Source organism: Nicotiana tabacum, chromosome 11 (assembly GCF_000715075.1).
Source record: "Nicotiana tabacum cultivar K326 chromosome 11, ASM71507v2, whole genome shotgun sequence".
Taxonomy (NCBI): Eukaryota; Viridiplantae; Streptophyta; class Magnoliopsida; order Solanales; family Solanaceae; genus Nicotiana; species Nicotiana tabacum.
Window position 1 is genome coordinate 129,180,290 of NC_134090.1, and position 18,045 is coordinate 129,198,334.

Consider the following 18,045-nt stretch of genomic DNA (forward strand, 5'->3'; position numbering starts at 1 on the left):
AACTTCACAATTATGAAGCCTGATCTCGCAATTGTAAGATCAGAGGCCCGGGCAAATACTATATACCACCACTTGATCCTATGTCAAATTTTACTCTGTGGCCTATCCAAAACTCACCTGAGCTCTCGAGGCTCCAAACCAAACATGCACACTGACCAAAAAATATCATACGGACTTGCTCGTGCAATCAAATCATCAAAAATAATATCAACAACTATGAATTAAAGCCCAAATTCATGAAATCATTCAAGAACACCAAAATTTCCAATTTCTCAACTTTAAGTCCGTTTTATACCAAACCAATTCCCATCTTTACTAAATTTTACATATTCAACCTAATTATTATTTCAAACTTGTGCCGGGCTCCGGAACCAAAATACGGGCCCGATACCATCAATTTCAAACATCTTTTATTTTCAAAAACTCTTATATATTCGAGAAAATAATTTTCTTTAAAAATTTATTTCTCGGGCTTGGGACCTTGGAATTGGATTCCGGGCATATGCCTAAGTCCCAAATTTTACTACGAACCCTACGAGACCGTTGGATCACGTGTCCGGGTTCATTTACCAAGAATATTGACCAAAGTCAACTTTATTCAATTTTAAAAGTAAATTTCCTTATTTCACTTAGTTTTCACATAAAAGCTTTCTGGAAACGTGCCCGGACTGTGCACACAAATCGAGGTGAGACAAAAGAGGTTCTTATGGCCTCGGATCACAGAATTTACTTTCAAAAGGTCATCACACTTCTGCATATCTTTTGTGCAAATCCAAGTATCTCCTACCAATCTAGGAAAGTGAGTTGAGTTCATACTTGAAGACTTCAAGGTACACCTGCCGGCGTCCGCAGGCCTCGGGGTCACCCTTTATCTACTTCTATATTTTCCTTCTTTTATTAGATATAATTATATAGGGATGATTAAGCTGTGGAGTTTTCCTTATTAGAATTGTTGAGTATTTGAGAGTTTATTTGTTATTTAAGTTATTCTATACATGTTTGTTAGGCTTACCTTGTCTTAGATACTAGGATCCATCATGGCATCCTCAGGAGGGAAATTGGGGTCGTGATAATTTCGAGGTCATCTAGGATCTGATTCGAGCTTTAACAACTGCTATGCTTTTTTCACATGTTCCGAAATTTAGTCACTTTTCCTTACAAGGCTTGGGAGCTCGGATTTGAGCAATTTTTTAGGGACCATGCACAATTTAGGTTGGAGTAAGTATTTTTGACTCGAATTTATTTATATTTCATAATTCCAGCCTTGAATTTCATAATTTTTTGATGAATCAAATTCAAGAAATTGAGGATTTTTAGTAAAAAACAATTCTACAATAAATTGATGATTTGAAGGCCGATTTGAGGTCGGAAGTGAATGAAATTGATATGGTTGAACTCGTATCATAATGTGTGTTTGGAATTTGTGAGTTTTGTCGGGTTCTAGTGTGCGGGCCCGAGGTTGACTTTTTGGGTTAACTTTTTTGTTTTAGTTAAAGATCAAAGCTTTATTATTCGAAATCTTTTCCTATGGATTTTATTTATGATATTCAGTTATTTTGGCTCAGTTCGAGCCGTCCGGTGATTGATTTGCGTGGGAAGGGCTTTTTAGAGTGTTGATTTATTTTACTTGAGGTAAGTGTCTGACCTCGCTTTATTGGACAAATTTTTCCTAATCAAATGATATTATTTTCTACATGCAGGGGCGATGCCGAATGTATGTGCATGCGCTAGGGATATCCATGCTTGCGGTAGATTATATGATTTTTTGTTCCTTGTTGAATCTTGTGATTTTCTTATCTCATATTTTACTTGATTTCTATAATAATATGAGCACAAATATCAATGCTAGAGACCATGCTTCAACTTATTATAACTTGATTAAATATTATGGACTCCTTGTGAGATTGTTGATGTGCGAAATTTGGTCGTAACTATATCTAAATCATGAATACGTGTCTATGTTTGTTATTCTTGAGATACTTGGGTTCCATACTTATGTTGAAGATCATGTTTGAGATTTGATGAGATACTTGAACAATCTGGTTCTTGAAGTTTATTGATTTGTTTATTAGTGCAAAAGCTGTGATTGTCATTCATGCGATGTATTTTGCTTAATTACTCTTCTTAATATTATTCATGTTCCCGGCCTTACTTGTTGTTGATGTATATATGCTTGGTGAGGAAGAGTAAATTGCACGAAGGGTTTTTCCATGCTTGTAAGGAAGAGTGATTTATGCATGGTTGTTGTTTTCGTGCTTCTTGATATTATTATTATTATTGCACAAAAGATGATGTCATAAAATTATTTTTATATTATTATGTGAGGATACGAGTAAAAGTATGAAAGTTGATGACATGCAATTATTTTTACATTATTATGTGAGTATGAGAGTAAAAGCATGATGTGTGGCGCTATGGGTAATAATTATCTTCGAAAATTTTTGAAATACGGGCGCATGGGCCCGGGGGTCATTTTTGTTGAATTTTCGTGTGCAGTTGGGAATTATTTTTAATTATTGAATTGAGAGTGTTTGAGCATACAGTGATGGGTTTACACATTCATTGAGTAGTTTCTGATTATTTTGCATTGTTATAAGGTGTTAGAGAGGCGTGGGAGCTGGTTATCGGATTTCATAGCGAGGTAAGTCTCCTGTCTAATCTTGTAAGAGAAAATTTACCCATAGGTGCTATACTTGTTACGTGCCACGTGTTATGGGAGCTAGGCACATATGAGGTGACGAGTGCCCGTGTGTATGCTAGATTCTTAATAATGTCCAAGTAGATTTAGACTCACACCATGTGTTAATTGTATTACTTGAGTTATTCTTGTCTTTTTAAGTGATTTAAGTTACATTTTAGCGTGATACTTGACTTGCATAGGATATCGAACTTTGCTATTTTAGATACTTGATACACTACTTGATTAGTCGTAGAAATTATACTTTCTTTTATGGATTTCTCTATGTTACACGTATTTGTACGAAAGTTTCTTGAAATTCATAATTCACACATATATTCGTGAGTGGGGCCAGTAACCTGTCAAGTTCCACTATTCTTATGGGATTGGGCTGGACGTCTCAACAGTACCATCAGGGGATCGAGTTGTTCGCCTTAACAGTATTATGAGATGCAGTTATGTATTGGGTCGTACAATCTCATCAGTGTACATTATTATTATGGGATCATGTCATATAATCATTGCATGATATTGTACCATCACTCTTATGTGATTGGGCAGTTCGCCTCGATCGAATCATGCGTAATGTTTGATAAGGATTCAGTATACATGTGTCTTTCTTACTTGAGGTATGACACTTCACTGGTTATTGATCTTTTATATATATATATATATATATTCTATTCGAGGTAGTATTCAATATTTTAAGATTTTGTATTTACATTTCTGTTAAGAATCATGTTATGCACATATATCTGTTTTCTTTACTTTTACTTGCCATGCTTCATACATGTCTACCTTTATTGTATTTTGATTATTGGACCATTAGTAAGCGTCGATGTCGATCCCTCATCACTACTTTTTAGAGGTCTGGAAAGATACTTATTGGGTATGCGTTAATTTACATAATCATACTATACTTTTGTACTAATTCTGTACGTATTGAGACATGTACATTCGATGGTTATCTAAGCATGTAGGTGCAGCTGCTGAGGAGACTTTGTGGTGATCTGCATTTCATTTTACACTCTTCAGTACACGAATTCCTAGTCCTATTTATTTACCATAGTCTATCTATTTTCTATTCTAGAAATATGTTGTAATGGTATTGTGTATTCTAGTAGATACTCAGGCACTTGTGACACCGAGTTTTGGGGATTTAAATTTTTGTTCTTGTTCTGGTTGTATTCTATTATGATATTCAGGTATATATTTTGATCACTTTCGAACATTTAATAAAATATCAGTAATTTTCTACAAATATAGAGAAATTTCGCATATTTATTTTATTACTTGTTATAAAATGTATATGGAATATCGATCGGCATGTCAAATAATTGTTGGCTTGCATAACGGTAAAGTTGGGCACCACCATGGCCTATAGTGGGTTTTGGGTCATGATAGCTTGGTATCATAGCACCAGGTTCACTTAAGTCTCATGAGTCACGAGCAAGTCTAGTAGAGTCTTGTAGGTCGGCACTAAGACGTCGATAATTATCTTTGAGAGGTTGCAGGTCTATTAGGAGAACTTCCATTTCTTGATTTCTTGTCGTGCGATTTGATTTTGGTTGAAGCTTATGCATTCAGTTCCATCCTACTCATTCGTGCGTGATGTCGAGCATTCAATGTCAGTTGGGCACCGCCGAGTTTTGGAGATGTTGCAGATATGGTGTAGGATATTTTTCCCTACATATACGGGCGGACTAATATTGTTACCTTGTGGAGGGGTGTTCAGTCATTTCAGTCCAGTGTCGGTGTTGCGCACGAGTTCAGAGCAATACACGATGTATTGTGATGTTTCTCTTATTGTTAGCGTGAAATATTGGTGTGAATGGTAGGGTGTTCACTTATGTGTTGTGGCAGCGAATTCTTCAGGAGAAGGATTATTCGGTTTGTGATTGGAAGATTCGGTATTAAAATCCAGCTCAGGAGAGGCAATTAGCACATGAATGTTCAAGCTTTGGTTGACGAAGTTTGGAGATAGGATATTTCGGAACTTGGTGGAATTTTGTTTGTGTTATTGTGTCGTCGTCCTTGTTTGAATGCATTAAGTCTCATCAGTATGATGGTCTTAATTTGTTTCCATTTGGGCACACGGTGTTGCGAAGTGGTACCTAAGAAGCGTTTATCGGAGATGACGGTGTGTTGCGACTTCATGGTCGAATTGGTGTTTCCAGTATTGATAGTTCGTGGGAGATGATACTTGAGGAGGCTTAAAGTTGATGTCATTCTATTTGTTTGGTGCTACGGAGATGGATCCGGATTTGGGGCAGCATTATTGGTGGCGAAGGATAAGAAATGATATGGGGGGTAAGTCTCAGGGTGGTTGAATTGTTAGTAGGTCAAGTATGAGTTGTAGAGATCTAGTAGTTTTCTTTAGAAAATTGCTAAACCGGAGTGGGAGTGGGAGGGTATCATGTGGATTTTGTGGTAGGATAGACACATGCTTTGAGAAAGCTTAGTGTGATTTGGGTCATGATGGACAAATGACTAAGTTTGTGTATTTCGTTTGAGATGGTGGCTTCTATACTTGGGAAGTTCGAATGTAACGAAAGGAGTTGTTTGAAATGCAGAGGGAATGCAAATGCTTGTTTTAATTGATGTTAATGGAATGAATAGATTCTTACGGTTGGCGGATGAGCATGGACTCGTGAGAATTAACAGATTTCATAGTGGAATTAAGCTGAGTAGCAGTGCGGGATCGGGGTAATGAAGGAGGAGAAGTAATTGTGGGTCGTAGGGTTATATGACTATGGCTTAAAACCAAGTGGAGCCTACCGTTGATGATTGGGTCACGTGGTCATGTGTCTTTGCAGTTTCTGGATTTTGGTATATTGGTGGATTAGTTATGACTGAGAAAGAAGACATCATGGGCTATTCAAGTAAGGAATTTGATGGATGTCTACTACATTTCACCTTATTGATATGTGAAGGTTGTGGAACGACTCAGATTTGATATTTCTTTGTGAATGTGATGTGCAAAGGAAGTGTAACACCCTGTAAATTCGGCTTAGGTATGAATGAGTTAAAGGAGTAGTAACGTTATATTTTGAACATGTGAAGTCCCATCGAGATGATTATCGGTGAAAATAGTTGTTTCAAAATCAAGATGGAAAGTAAGGTGCATAAGATTTGACAAAATCAACTAAGTTTGCAGAAGGTCTGTCTTCTAGCAGGTTTTAGTGAAAATGTGTAAGGAATTTAGGAAAACTTAAAACACAAAATTTGTAGGCCTTTGAAATAGATTTCTAACTATATATTATGGAGCTCGAACAGATATCTGTGCAAAACGTTATATGCATTTTACAGAATAGTATGCGATATGCACGTCCTATAGAGCGCCCCTAGCGTGGTCGTGCTTCTTTTGAGGCAGTGTTACTACTGTTTTGTGCGGTCAGTATCACGGTCAGGTCTTCAGGTGCATGGGCGCGCTCGTGGGGGGTCATTTTAAAGCCATATTTCATCGCCCACAGCCCCAAAACATAAAAACTTGCTCTAGAAAGGGGAACTCTCGAAAACCTAACTCATTAAGGGTCCTTCCATCACCCAAGGTAAGTTCTAATGGTGATTCTAAGTTAATTTCAATTTTTCAATATTTTATTAACATGGATAAATCCTCCATATCATTAGATATTCGATTGGGACATCATTGTTGAGAGAAGGAAGCCTAGAACTCGAAATTCAAGGGTTTGAACTTCAAATAGGTAATGTCTTCACCCTCTAATTGATTCTAGCATTGATTTAATGATTATAAACCCTAGTTCATGAGATATGAGTTGATGGGTTTGATAGAAAAGCATGAACGATTATAGGGTTGCGTGTTGATTGTTGATTATGGGTTGTTGGGTGTAGAGACACCATTAATAAGGACTATGAAGCTTTATTTTCACCAAGTATTTGATAAAATGCTTAAGTGACCAAAACATGAGCATCATAGCTAATATGGAATCTCTTTGACTTGTATTGCTATAGATTAAAGTTGAGAGGGTTGACAAACGTTGTATTACGCTCAAGGGAATGAAGTTAAGGTATGTAAGGCTAACTCTTTACGTTTGGGAATGTCTATGATTCTCCCTACGTCCCATTCATTATGACCATTACCAATTTCCTCAGAAAGTAACTATGCCTTAGTTCCCTGAATAGTAGTAGAACTTCTATTCTCTAGATGGCATAGTTTCATAATCATTCGATATTCTATGAGTTTCAGTTATGACAAATCAACTTATTATGAATATTCATCTCAGTCTAATCCTATTCACTATTCTAGTATCATGTAACTCGGTATGGCTCATTATTTCAGTATCATGTATTGCAATATGATTCTCAGTTCCTGATTTTAAATTCCTGAATGTTGAACACCTGTATTTGGGCCTGAGATCGTAGTTTATGCTTTATGCATGTTTGGGCCTGAGGCCGTAGTTTATGCTTTATGCATTTTTGGGCCTGAGGCCGTAGTTATGTATACGTATACTTGGGCCTGAGGTCGTAGCTTGTGCACATATATATATTGGGCCAGAGGCCGTAGTTTATCAGATAAACAGGTTGTTCATCATTCAGAAGAGGGAGTATTCATATCCTTACTTCCTTATTCAGCTATCAGTTTATCAACTAGCAGTTCAGTTTCAGTTTCAGTATTTATAGTTCTTTTCTTCAGTTGTTTTACATACCAGTGCAATTTAAATGTACTGATGTCCCTTTTTACCCGGGTCCTGCATCTCGCGATGCAGGTAACGATTTACAGGTTGACAATTCTGCTTGCTAGGACATCTTGTATTAGCTAGTGGTGAGCCCCAGTCTTTCGGGGCCTTATCCCCTCTTTTTTTAGTCATTATAGTATTTCTGTTAATAAGGTATACTAGGGACCTTGTCCCGGTAAACAGTTAGCATTTCGGTATTCTTTAGAGGCTTCGTAGACTATAACCCAGTCAGTCAGATATTAACAGGCTTTCATGTGTTAGCCTTGTCGGCTACTTGTTTATACTTGTAGACCTTTTAGTATTTTCCGCATCTATGATATTTCAGTCAGACTCTTTAGTAGATTATCATGTTTTATATTTGCCTCTAGCTCATAGTTATACCACATGTTGATCCAGCCATACAGTTAGTTCGCTCGGTCACATGCAGTCAGGCACCAAGTGCTGTGTTATGCCCAGACCATGGTTCGGGGTATGACAGGAAGGGATTCATTCGGTGCTTGTTTTAGAGCGTTCGTGTGCTAATGGAGCACTTGTTGTTTTGTTATATATTCGGGACTAGCTTAGAGTGTGTGACTCTCAATGATGGTTCTAGCGGGTTCAAGATTCAAGATGTGGTGCATGAGAATTTTTGGGTTCGTTGCATGGCTAAGGATACAGTTTGGAAGCGGGGAGTGAGTGAGACTTGGGGCATTCTACATTATTGTTAGATTTGTTATGTGGTGTTAGAGAGATAGAAATAATAGCTTCATATTTGCAGAAGGTCTTCGGAACGGGTGTGTCAGTTGGATGTGCTATTGAGTGCATGAGAGGGTATAAAATGACTAATGGGCATCGAGACGATGTGGTCTTGTGATTTGGAGTCACTCAGTATGAATGTTGATTAAAATCCATTGGAGTTTGGGAAGAGAGATATTATTTTGTAAGCAAGTCAAGAGGAAATCTGAAGAAGTTGGGTCAATTTAGTAAGTGCTTGGATTAGGATGGTAAGGGAAATGATCGGTTCCTTCGGTGTTATAAGGCTATATAGGTGTTTGATGTCAATACTTGTGGGTTTGGCAGTCTGCGTGACTTGGTTGATTTAGAAGACTTAGTCTCAGTGGTTCGGTTATGTGCAAATAGGTCCCGAAAGGTTACAACGGTTCGACCAAGAGTTAAGGTTTGTGTCTTCTGCGGTTATGGAAAGTCGGTTGCTTGTTGAGATTTTTTTCCTAAAATGAGTTAACTGGAAAAAAGGTTTCTAACATATGAAAGAGGGGGTTCTAACCGATGAAGTGCTTATTCTACTGGTGATTCAGGATTTATGATGGGATCCTAGTACTCCCACGGTACATCATAATTGATGTGGTGAGTTGGGTGGAAATTGGGACTGAAGGGCCAATTTTATGGTTCTATTTTGATAGGGATGTCACGAGTTCGAAGGAGAGGGGGAGATTTTAGATGTTCAGGGTGTATTGGCGCTATTTTAGTGTCACCTAAGAATGGTGTATTTTGTAGAAGAAGCATTGTGTATTGATTGCAGATTCTTGATTAGCACTATAGAAATAGCATGGTTGGTAGCCATAGATGTACATATTTTGTTACTTGATGCGGAAAGTTGTGGGAGTACCTCCCATGGGATGATTTGTGTAGGTGATACGTGTCAGTCAATTATGTAGGAGAGATTGAGAACATGTATGGAAATTCAGTTAATGTCGCAGGTTGGAGAGTTTATTTATGAGAGGCAAACTATTCCTCTGGTTGCAAACTTGGCAGATGATTATATGTATCATTGATAGGGTCATTGTGGAACCTTAGGAGGATATTTACCTATTTAAAGGCATTCAGAATTGGTTAAGAGATCCATTGGTAGGCCAAATATGAATGTTTATTCTAAACTAGATCGAATATGTTTATTCAGCACACCATTTGTCTATGGATGAATCTTCGGACATGGTAGATGTTATTCTTATCATCATCTATTTCGTGTTTTACTTTTATACAAGGTGGGTTGTGAGGCAACTTGATTATTCACATACGTGTTGTTATCCTATGTAGACTTATGGTGTTATATGATCGAGATGGCTCTTGAGATACTAGTTGTTTATTTCACCTTAGTCGTGCTTGGCATCTTTCGTAGCGCATTATGCTATCCGTCTCTCCAGGGTTATGTTCATGCATTTGACATACTTGTTGTTGATATACGTGTGTCTAGTGAGTTTGAAAATTTTCGATTTGATGCATATTCCCATGCAGAGTATAATGTGTGGATCGGGTGGCACACTGCCACGACTATAATGTTTGGATCTGGTTGAGCGCCGCAATTGTACTAGGTGTGGATTGGATTGTGTGCCACAATGGTAAGATGCTAGGTATAGTACCTTATACTTGTTTTGTGTGTTTTTCTTATCCTCTGCAGGATATGTTCATAGCATTTTGTTTGGTTGTTATATCTGTTACGCACGTTGGGTAGTTATGGTAATTGGTGGCATATTCTAATTGTGGCTCTTGTACCTCTCAAGCCTACGCTGCTCCTCCTCAGAGACTGTTGCCCTACCCTTGAGCTAAACTGGAGCTACAGGTGGCACCGGTATAACTGGAATTTGATCGAGCTGAACCCGTTGCTCTGGGGTGTGGGCGGCGGGAAACTGTGTTCCTCCCCCGGACTGATATGCAGTAGGAGCAAGGGGAATCAACCCTGCCTGAGCTAGAGTACTGAACATGCTCATGATCTGTGCAAGGGCCTCCTGAAGAGCTGGTGCAGTAGTAGTAGGCATCTCAAGTGCCTGCACTTTGACTGGAGCTACTGATGGTTCCTCTGTGGTAGCTCGTGCGGGTTCTCTTGCTGCACCATGTGGACGTCCTCGTCCTCTACTCTGGCCCCGGCCTCTAGCGGCTCTAGCAGGGGCGCGGGTGCCTTGTCATATCTAGCTATACGTGTTCTCACCATCTGTGGAGAATAGAAGACAGAAGTTTATAATTTCGAATCAACAAATTTTCGCACGACAATGAAATTAAAGAAGTGTAACATTCCTAACAATTAAATAGCCTCCCAAAGATAATTACAAACGTCTCTGTACCGATCCGCGAGACTCTAAATAACTATCTTGTGAATCAAGACACCTATGGACCTAGATCTCTGATACCAACTTGTCACGATCCCAAATCCTCCCTCTGTGAGATGTCATGACGGAACCTAATCTCTACGACTAGTTAAGCCTATCATTTGTGGAATACTGAAATGAAAACATATATTTAACAACTAATTATAATAGTAGTAACATAATTGATAACCATGCAGCTCGGCATGTACAATAACCAACTCATCAATACTACACAGTCTTTCCAAAACTCAGAACATCATGAGTCACAAACTACAGAAGGAAAACTAGTGTCTTTATACATCAGAGTCTAACAAAAGAAGTGCAGAAGATAATGGACATAGGGGAGAATAGAGGGGTACTCTGAGGACTGCGGACGCGGTAGATATACCTTGAAGTCTCTAAAGCTGTCTCGACTTACTGATAATGTGGCTGGTAAGAAGTACCTGGATCTGCACATAAAAATATGTGCAGAAGAGTAGCATGAGTACACCATAACGGTGCCCAAAAAGTGCCAAGCCTAACCTCAGTCGAGTAGTGACGAGGTCAGGTCAGGGACCTAGTGCATATATATATATATATATATATATATATATATATATATATATATATATATATATATATATATATATATATATATATATATATATATATATATATATGTATGTATATATATATAGGCAGAACAAAATATCGCAGTATAATAAAAGACTGAAATTTAACAAGAAGGAAATCACAGAAACATAACAGCACAACGAAAAGAAATAACAACAGGGGATCTCCCGGGATACCATCTCGTAGTCCCAAAAGTAAATGTGTTGTGGTATCTCCTAAGATACTGTCTCGTAGTCCTAAAGTAAATATGTAGGGTGATCTCCCGGAATACCGCTTCGTAGTCCTAAAAGTAAAGGTGCAGGGGGGTCTCCCGGGATACCATCCCGTAGTCCAAAAGTAATATGCAGGAGGATCTCCCGAAGTACCATTCCGTAGTCCAAAAATAAATATGCATCTCAAACAATGGAGATAACAGCTATAACACGATATCCTATGGTTTAGACTAGGTACAAGCCAAGGAAGAAGCGGGAAATCCGCTAAGCATGTTGCACAGAGTTCAGATAAGTATTTAAGACACGTAGACATGCTATTCTAGGCTAAAAAGGATAATTACACATGCTAATATAACTCAGTTAAAGTGAAACAGATTATTGCTCGGTGCAATACGGGGTTTTACAACAAATAGCTCGTGTACGCACTTGTCACTTCACGTACACAATGCTCACATATCAGAACATTACCAAATCCTAAGGGAATTTTCCCCACACAAGGTTAGGCAAGTCACTTATCTCGAACCAAGCTTAATCATTTGATAACAATGCCTTTTCCACGAGTATCCAACTCTGAATGGCCCAAATCTAGCCAAAAGCAATTGTATATCATAAATATAACTATAATAGACTAATGTAATTAATGAAATAAAGACTTTAATAAGAAGTTCGAAAATTGCCCTAAAACGCCTCCCTAGACCCACGTCTCGGAATCGAGTAAAAGTCACAAAATATGAACACCCATTCACTCACGAGTTCAATCGTACCAAAATTATCCAAATCCGATATCAAAATCCCAATCAAAACCCAAAAATCTTAGTTACTTCTTCCCATTTTCCCCAAATTTTCAATCCAACTCCAAAACTAAAAGGTGGAATTAATGATAGATTAGTGTGATATAACCAAAATAAACTGTAGAATCATTATCCAATCGATGTCTCTGGAAATCCCTCAAAATCTCGTCCAAAGCCAAGCTCCCAAACCTAAATTTTGGTAAAAATGGCCAAACCCTCATTTTTGAAAACTTATATTCTACCCAGGTAATCACAATATGCGATCGCAGAACATATCATGCGATCGCGTAGAACAAAATTTCAACCGTTGACAAAACATGCTACCCGAACGCGTCATCTAACACGTGATCGTGAACCACTGGCTACTCACACCTATGCGATCACGTTTGTCCTCACACGACCGCCAAAAACAACATTTGAACTCCACTGCTGCTTCACTTCCTCTTTGCGAACGCGGCCTAGCCTCGCGATGCACAGTCTGACCAACTTAAGCGATCGCGTCCCCTAAGTCGGTAACGCATAGGCTAAAATTCCACTACCCCCAAACAAGCTTACGCGATTGCATAAGAGAAAATTAGCAACTGAAACACCAGCAAATTTTGCAATCTTTCAAGTCCAAAAACTAGTTGAGGCCCCCGGAATCCACCCGAGGCCCCCGGAACCTCAACCAACCATACCAAAAAGTCCTAAAATACCATACAAACTTAGTTGAGCCCTCAAATCGCATCAAACAATGCTAAAATCTCTTATCACCCTACAATTCAAACTTAAAGAACTTGAAACTTCAAATTTACATAACTGATGCCGAAACCTATCAAATCATGTCCGATTGACTCTAAATTTTTCATACAAGTCATATTAAACATTATGGACCTACTCCAACTTCAGGAGAATCCGACCCCAATATCAAAAAGTCCAATACCAGTCAAAATCTCCAAAAATTTCACTTTCACCATTTCAAGCCTAAATCAGCTACAGACCTCCAAAACACAATCCAGACACGCCCCTAAGTCCAAAATCACCCAACAAAGCTAACAGAACTGACGGAACTGCATTCCGGAATTATTTTCACATAGTTCTGACTATGGTCAAAATCCTAAGGCTTAAGCATCCGTTTTAGGGACTAAGTGTCCAAAAATACTCCGAAACCAAAAACGAAACCTCCCGGCAAGTCACATAAGCAGAAAAAGATATTGTTGAAACAGTTAATAGGGGATCAGGGCTATTACTTTCAAAACGACCGGCCGGGTCGTTACATCCTCCTCCTCTTAAAACAATCGTTCATATGCGAACGAGCATAGATACATACTTGAAGTGGTGAAAAGATTAGGATAACGGCAGTGCATATCCTGCTCGGTCTTCCAAGTCGCCTCCTGGACAGGCTAACCCCTCCACTGAACCTTCATTAAAGCAATGTTCTTTGACCTCAACTTTTGAACCTTCCTATCCAAGATAGTCACCAGCTCCTCAACATAAGATAGATCCTCGTCCAACTGGACTAGGCTAAAATCCAACACATAAGATGGATCATCGTGATACTTCCGGAGCATAGAAACGTGGAATACCGAATGAACTCCTACTATGTTAGGAGGTAAGGCAAGCTCATAAGCAACCTCCCCAACTCATCGCAACACCTCAAATGGACCAATGAACCTTGGGCTTGGCTTGCTCTTCTTCCCGAACCTCATGTAGCCTTTCATAGGTGAAACTCGAAGAAAGACTCGCTCTCCAACCATAAATGTAACATCGCGAACCTTCCGATCCACATAACTCTTCTGTCTGGACTGGGATGTGCAAAGTCTATCCTGAATCACCTTAACCTTATCCAAAGCATCCTGAACCAAGTCTGTACCTAATAATCTAGCCTCGCCCGGCTCGAATTAACCCAGCGGAGACTGACATCGCTTGCCATGTAGAGCCTTATATGGTGCCATCTGAATGCTGGACTGATAACTGTTAAGTGGTAAAAACCGATCCCAAGAACCTCCAAACTCCATCACACACACACGGATCATATCCTCTAGAATCTGTATAGTGTGCTCTGACTGTCCATCCGTCTAAGGGTGAAATATTGTGCTCAACTCCACCCTAGTACCTAACTCACATTGTACGGCCCTCCAGAATCATGATGTAAACTGTGTACCTCAATCTGAGATGATAGATACCGGCACGCCATGAAGCCTGACAATCTCGCAAATATAAACTCGAGCCAGATTCTCAAAAGAATAGGTAGTCATCACAAGAATGAAATGAGATGACTTGGTCAGCCTATCCACAATCACCCAAACTGTATCAAACTTCGGCTGAGTACATGGGAGTCCAACAACGAAATCCATAGTGATCTGCTCCCATTTCCATTTTGGAATCTCTAACTTATGAAGAAGTCCACTCGGTCGCTGATGCTCATACTTCACCTGCTGGCAATTTAGGCATCGAGCTACATACTCCACTATGTCCTTCTTTATTCTACGCCACCAATAATGCTTCCTTACCATTGTCGAGGATAAAACATTTGCAACCAAATGTCCTCAAGTGTGTTAGCTTAGGTTTTCTCCTATTCAGCAGTTCATACGGGATTTTGTTCATGAGGGACCTGATCATGCACCTGTTCACCAAGTAGCATGCAGTGTTAAGTGACTCTTGTCATAAAACTTTTGCAACACCACTGTTAATCAACATTTTCCTAGCCATGTCTTCAAGAGTTCTACTTTTCCTCTCTACAACACCATTTTGTTGGGGTGTTCCTTGAGCTGAAAAATTGTGACTTATACTGTTTTCAGCATAGAACTCATCAAATTTTGCATTGACGAATTATGTGCCATGATCAGATCTTATACTGACAACATTATGGCTCATCTTTACTTGGATCATCTTTACAAAAGCAACAAACACCGAAAATGTCTCATTTGGTTCTGAGGAACAATGTCCATGTGAATCTGGAGTAGTCATCCACTATGACGAAATGTACTTCTTTCCTCCTCTACTTGGAACTCTCATAGGTCCATATGGAGGAGATCAAGTGGCCTTGAGGTGTTTACTTCCTATTTGGGTTTGAAAGAAGGCCTGATATGCTTTCCTTTTACACATGCATCACACACCTTGTGATCTTTGAAACTTGAGTTAGGCAGTCCACGAACTAGGTCCTTCTTGACCAACTTGTTTAGCAATGTAAAACTTGCATGGCCCAATCTTCTGTGCCACAGTTCAACATCATCATCCGCAACACTCAAACATGTGATATCCCTGTTATGTAGGGACTCAAAATCAGCAACATAAATGTTTTTGTATCTTTTTGCCATCATGATTACTTCACCACTCACAAGGTTTGTGATTGTGCAGATTTTTGACACAAATTCCACCTTGTTTCCTTTATGGCAGATTTGAGAAACACTAAGTAAGCTATATTTCAAGCCATTCACGTAATACACATTCTCGATTAAGTGAGTGAGAGACTTTCCAATTCTTCCTACTCCCAAAATGTATCCTTTTTTTCCATTGCCAAAGGACACACTCCCTCTTTGCAGGGCTTTGAGTGAAAGGAAATCATTAGTGCTTATAGTCAAATGCTTCGAGCAGCCACTATCCATATACCATCTTTGGCTGCTTGCTTTCACTGCTCCCTACACAAGAGAATCAAGGATTAGACTTAGGAACCCAAACAAGTTTGGGTCTCTTGTAATGAGGAAAAGGGTGAATCAATTTTTTTGTCTAAGCAGGCATCACACGTCTTTTATATGAGGGACCAGGTTCTTTAGCAGTAGTTACTTTTTAAGCAAAAACTTTGTTTTTCTATTTGGACTGAAATCTAGCTTTACATGCTTCTTTGAAATGTCCAGTGTTACCACAGTGAGTGCAGAGCCAAATATCAGGAATAGTAACGTACTTGCTATGCGGGTTGTAGGGAGATTTTTCCCTTTGGAACCCGATCCCGTGTCTGTTCCCCCCATTCTTCTTATACATAGTAGTGATTGTATATGAGGACCATGTCCACTTAAGATATTTTTCGAGATCATTCTTCACTATGCCTAGATCTTTCTGAGGTTGTTTGTTTCTCTCAAGTTCGGCACACAGACTAGATTTCACTGATTTTAGCTCATCTTCGAGCCTAAGGTGTGCCTCACTTGCAACTTCCTTTCTCTTTTGAGTGTTCATATGCCTACTTTCCCTTCTTAGTTCCTCAATTGTTTCCTTTAGGTCTACGACTACTACCAATAGGTCATCTCTCTCATGCTCTATGTTTGCCACTTTCTCAGTCAAGATATATTTTTTCCCTTTTTAAGCTCTCAATGGTCTCTTTTAGATCAATCGCAACCACCACTAGATCATCTCTCTCGTGTTCTATTTCTCGTAGTTCCATAATTAGCACATTTTTATCATTAATGGGACTGTGATATGCATCAATTAGAAAATTAGCCAAGGATATAGGCTTCTTTTGAGAAAGAACTTCAAATTTCTTTGAACATCCAGAAAGTTTACCTCATCATCATTGTCATCTTCCTCATCCTCGTCTGTTTTACCAAGGGCAAAGATGGAATCATATTCAGCTGCTTCACTTTCTACTGCCATCATAGAGTTGTCACCTTGATCATCATCTTCTCCAGATTCGCTAGAGGAGTCTCCCCATGCAGCAAGATCGTGTTTCACAACATTGTCAGCGACATCTTTTCTTTTGAATCTTTTGTCAGGGACCTAGTTCTTTTTGCCTACTTTGTTTGGTTGTGCTTGTACTAGTCTTACTTATGGAGAGGCCTTGATGAAATATCCTGGCTTTCCGCATGTATGACATAGGTCATACCCTCTTAGCTTGCTGGAACTTCTCCTCTTTGGAATACCTCCATTTCTGTGAACCATTTTCTGAAGTCTCTTTCTCAGATAGGCCATATCAGCATCCTCGCCACTTGAGTCATTGTTGTCTGTCTTGAAGACCAGGTTCTTCTCCCTTTTGGGATCTCTTCTCTCATTATCCTTATTCTTTTTCATTTCATAAGTTTTCATATTACCATTGAGTTCATCAATTGTCAGCTTCTGCAAATCCTTTGCCTCTATGATGGCGTTTACCTTGCTTTCCCGGGAACCAAGTAATATGCTAAGTATTTTTCTGACAAGTTTGTTCCTCGAAATGATTTCTCCTAGAGAGTGAAGCTCATTGATGATAGAGGTGAAGCGAGTGTGCATGTCTTAAATGGACTTATCATCCTTCATCCTGAAGAGCTCATACTCAGTTGTTAACATGTCAATCTTTGACTGCTGACTTGAGTTATCGTTTTGTGTGCTGTTTGGAGAGCTTCCCAAATATCCTTAGTGGATTGACAAGCTGAGATCATGTTGTATTCATCTAGTCCAATACCAATGACAAGAATCATTTTTGCTCGAAAATTTTTCTCAACAGCCTTGCGGTCAGCATCTTTGAACTCCTTTCTTGTTTTAGGAACTGTCATTGCTGGCTGAACTATGGTTTTTGTAGGAATGAAGGGGCCATCGCAGATAACATCTCACAGTTCTGAATCTTCAGCCATGATGAAATCATGCATCTTTGTCTTCCAACATCTATTGTATTGGTCGTTGAATCTTGGTGGTCTATAGGTAGATTGACCTTCTTCAAAGTTTGGTGAAGCAGACATGAGGATCTTTTTTAGGTGTTCGCCCGATAGAAAGAACATGTCTGATACTAATTAACAGAAACTAAGCGTCCACCAAACTACATAGAGAACTAGGTTCTCTATTAGTTCCCACAGAACACACCCACACAGCACTAAGTAAATGATATAATGGAGTTTTACGTGGAAAACTCCCAGCTCACGGGATTAAAAACCACGACCTACCCTTGTAGGATTTCAACTTTACTACTGAGAAAACTTCAGATTACAACTTATTGTAATCTATGAATTAACCTCTTAATCCCTCATTAACTTGTAACAACTCTATTATAAGCCCCTTTGCAATAACTCTATTACAAAGCTTACAACTCGACTAACT

General features: G+C 39.0%; 1 protein-coding gene across 1 annotated transcript in view; it reads right to left on the reverse strand.

Annotated features, from left to right (window-relative positions):
• LOC142166010 (uncharacterized) overlaps positions 1 to 17,244 on the reverse strand; it is a 34,648-nt gene extending 17,404 nt beyond the window's left edge. Inside the window, exons 1-3 of the mRNA XM_075224410.1 lie at positions 16,865 to 17,244; positions 16,546 to 16,744; positions 15,168 to 15,689 (exon numbers count right to left, since the gene is read on the reverse strand). Of these exons, the coding sequence (XP_075080511.1) occupies positions 15,168 to 15,689; positions 16,546 to 16,744; positions 16,865 to 17,244 (1,101 nt within the window). The remainder of the gene's footprint in view (positions 1 to 15,167; positions 15,690 to 16,545; positions 16,745 to 16,864) is intronic.
• Positions 17,245 to 18,045: the final 801 nt, after the last annotated feature.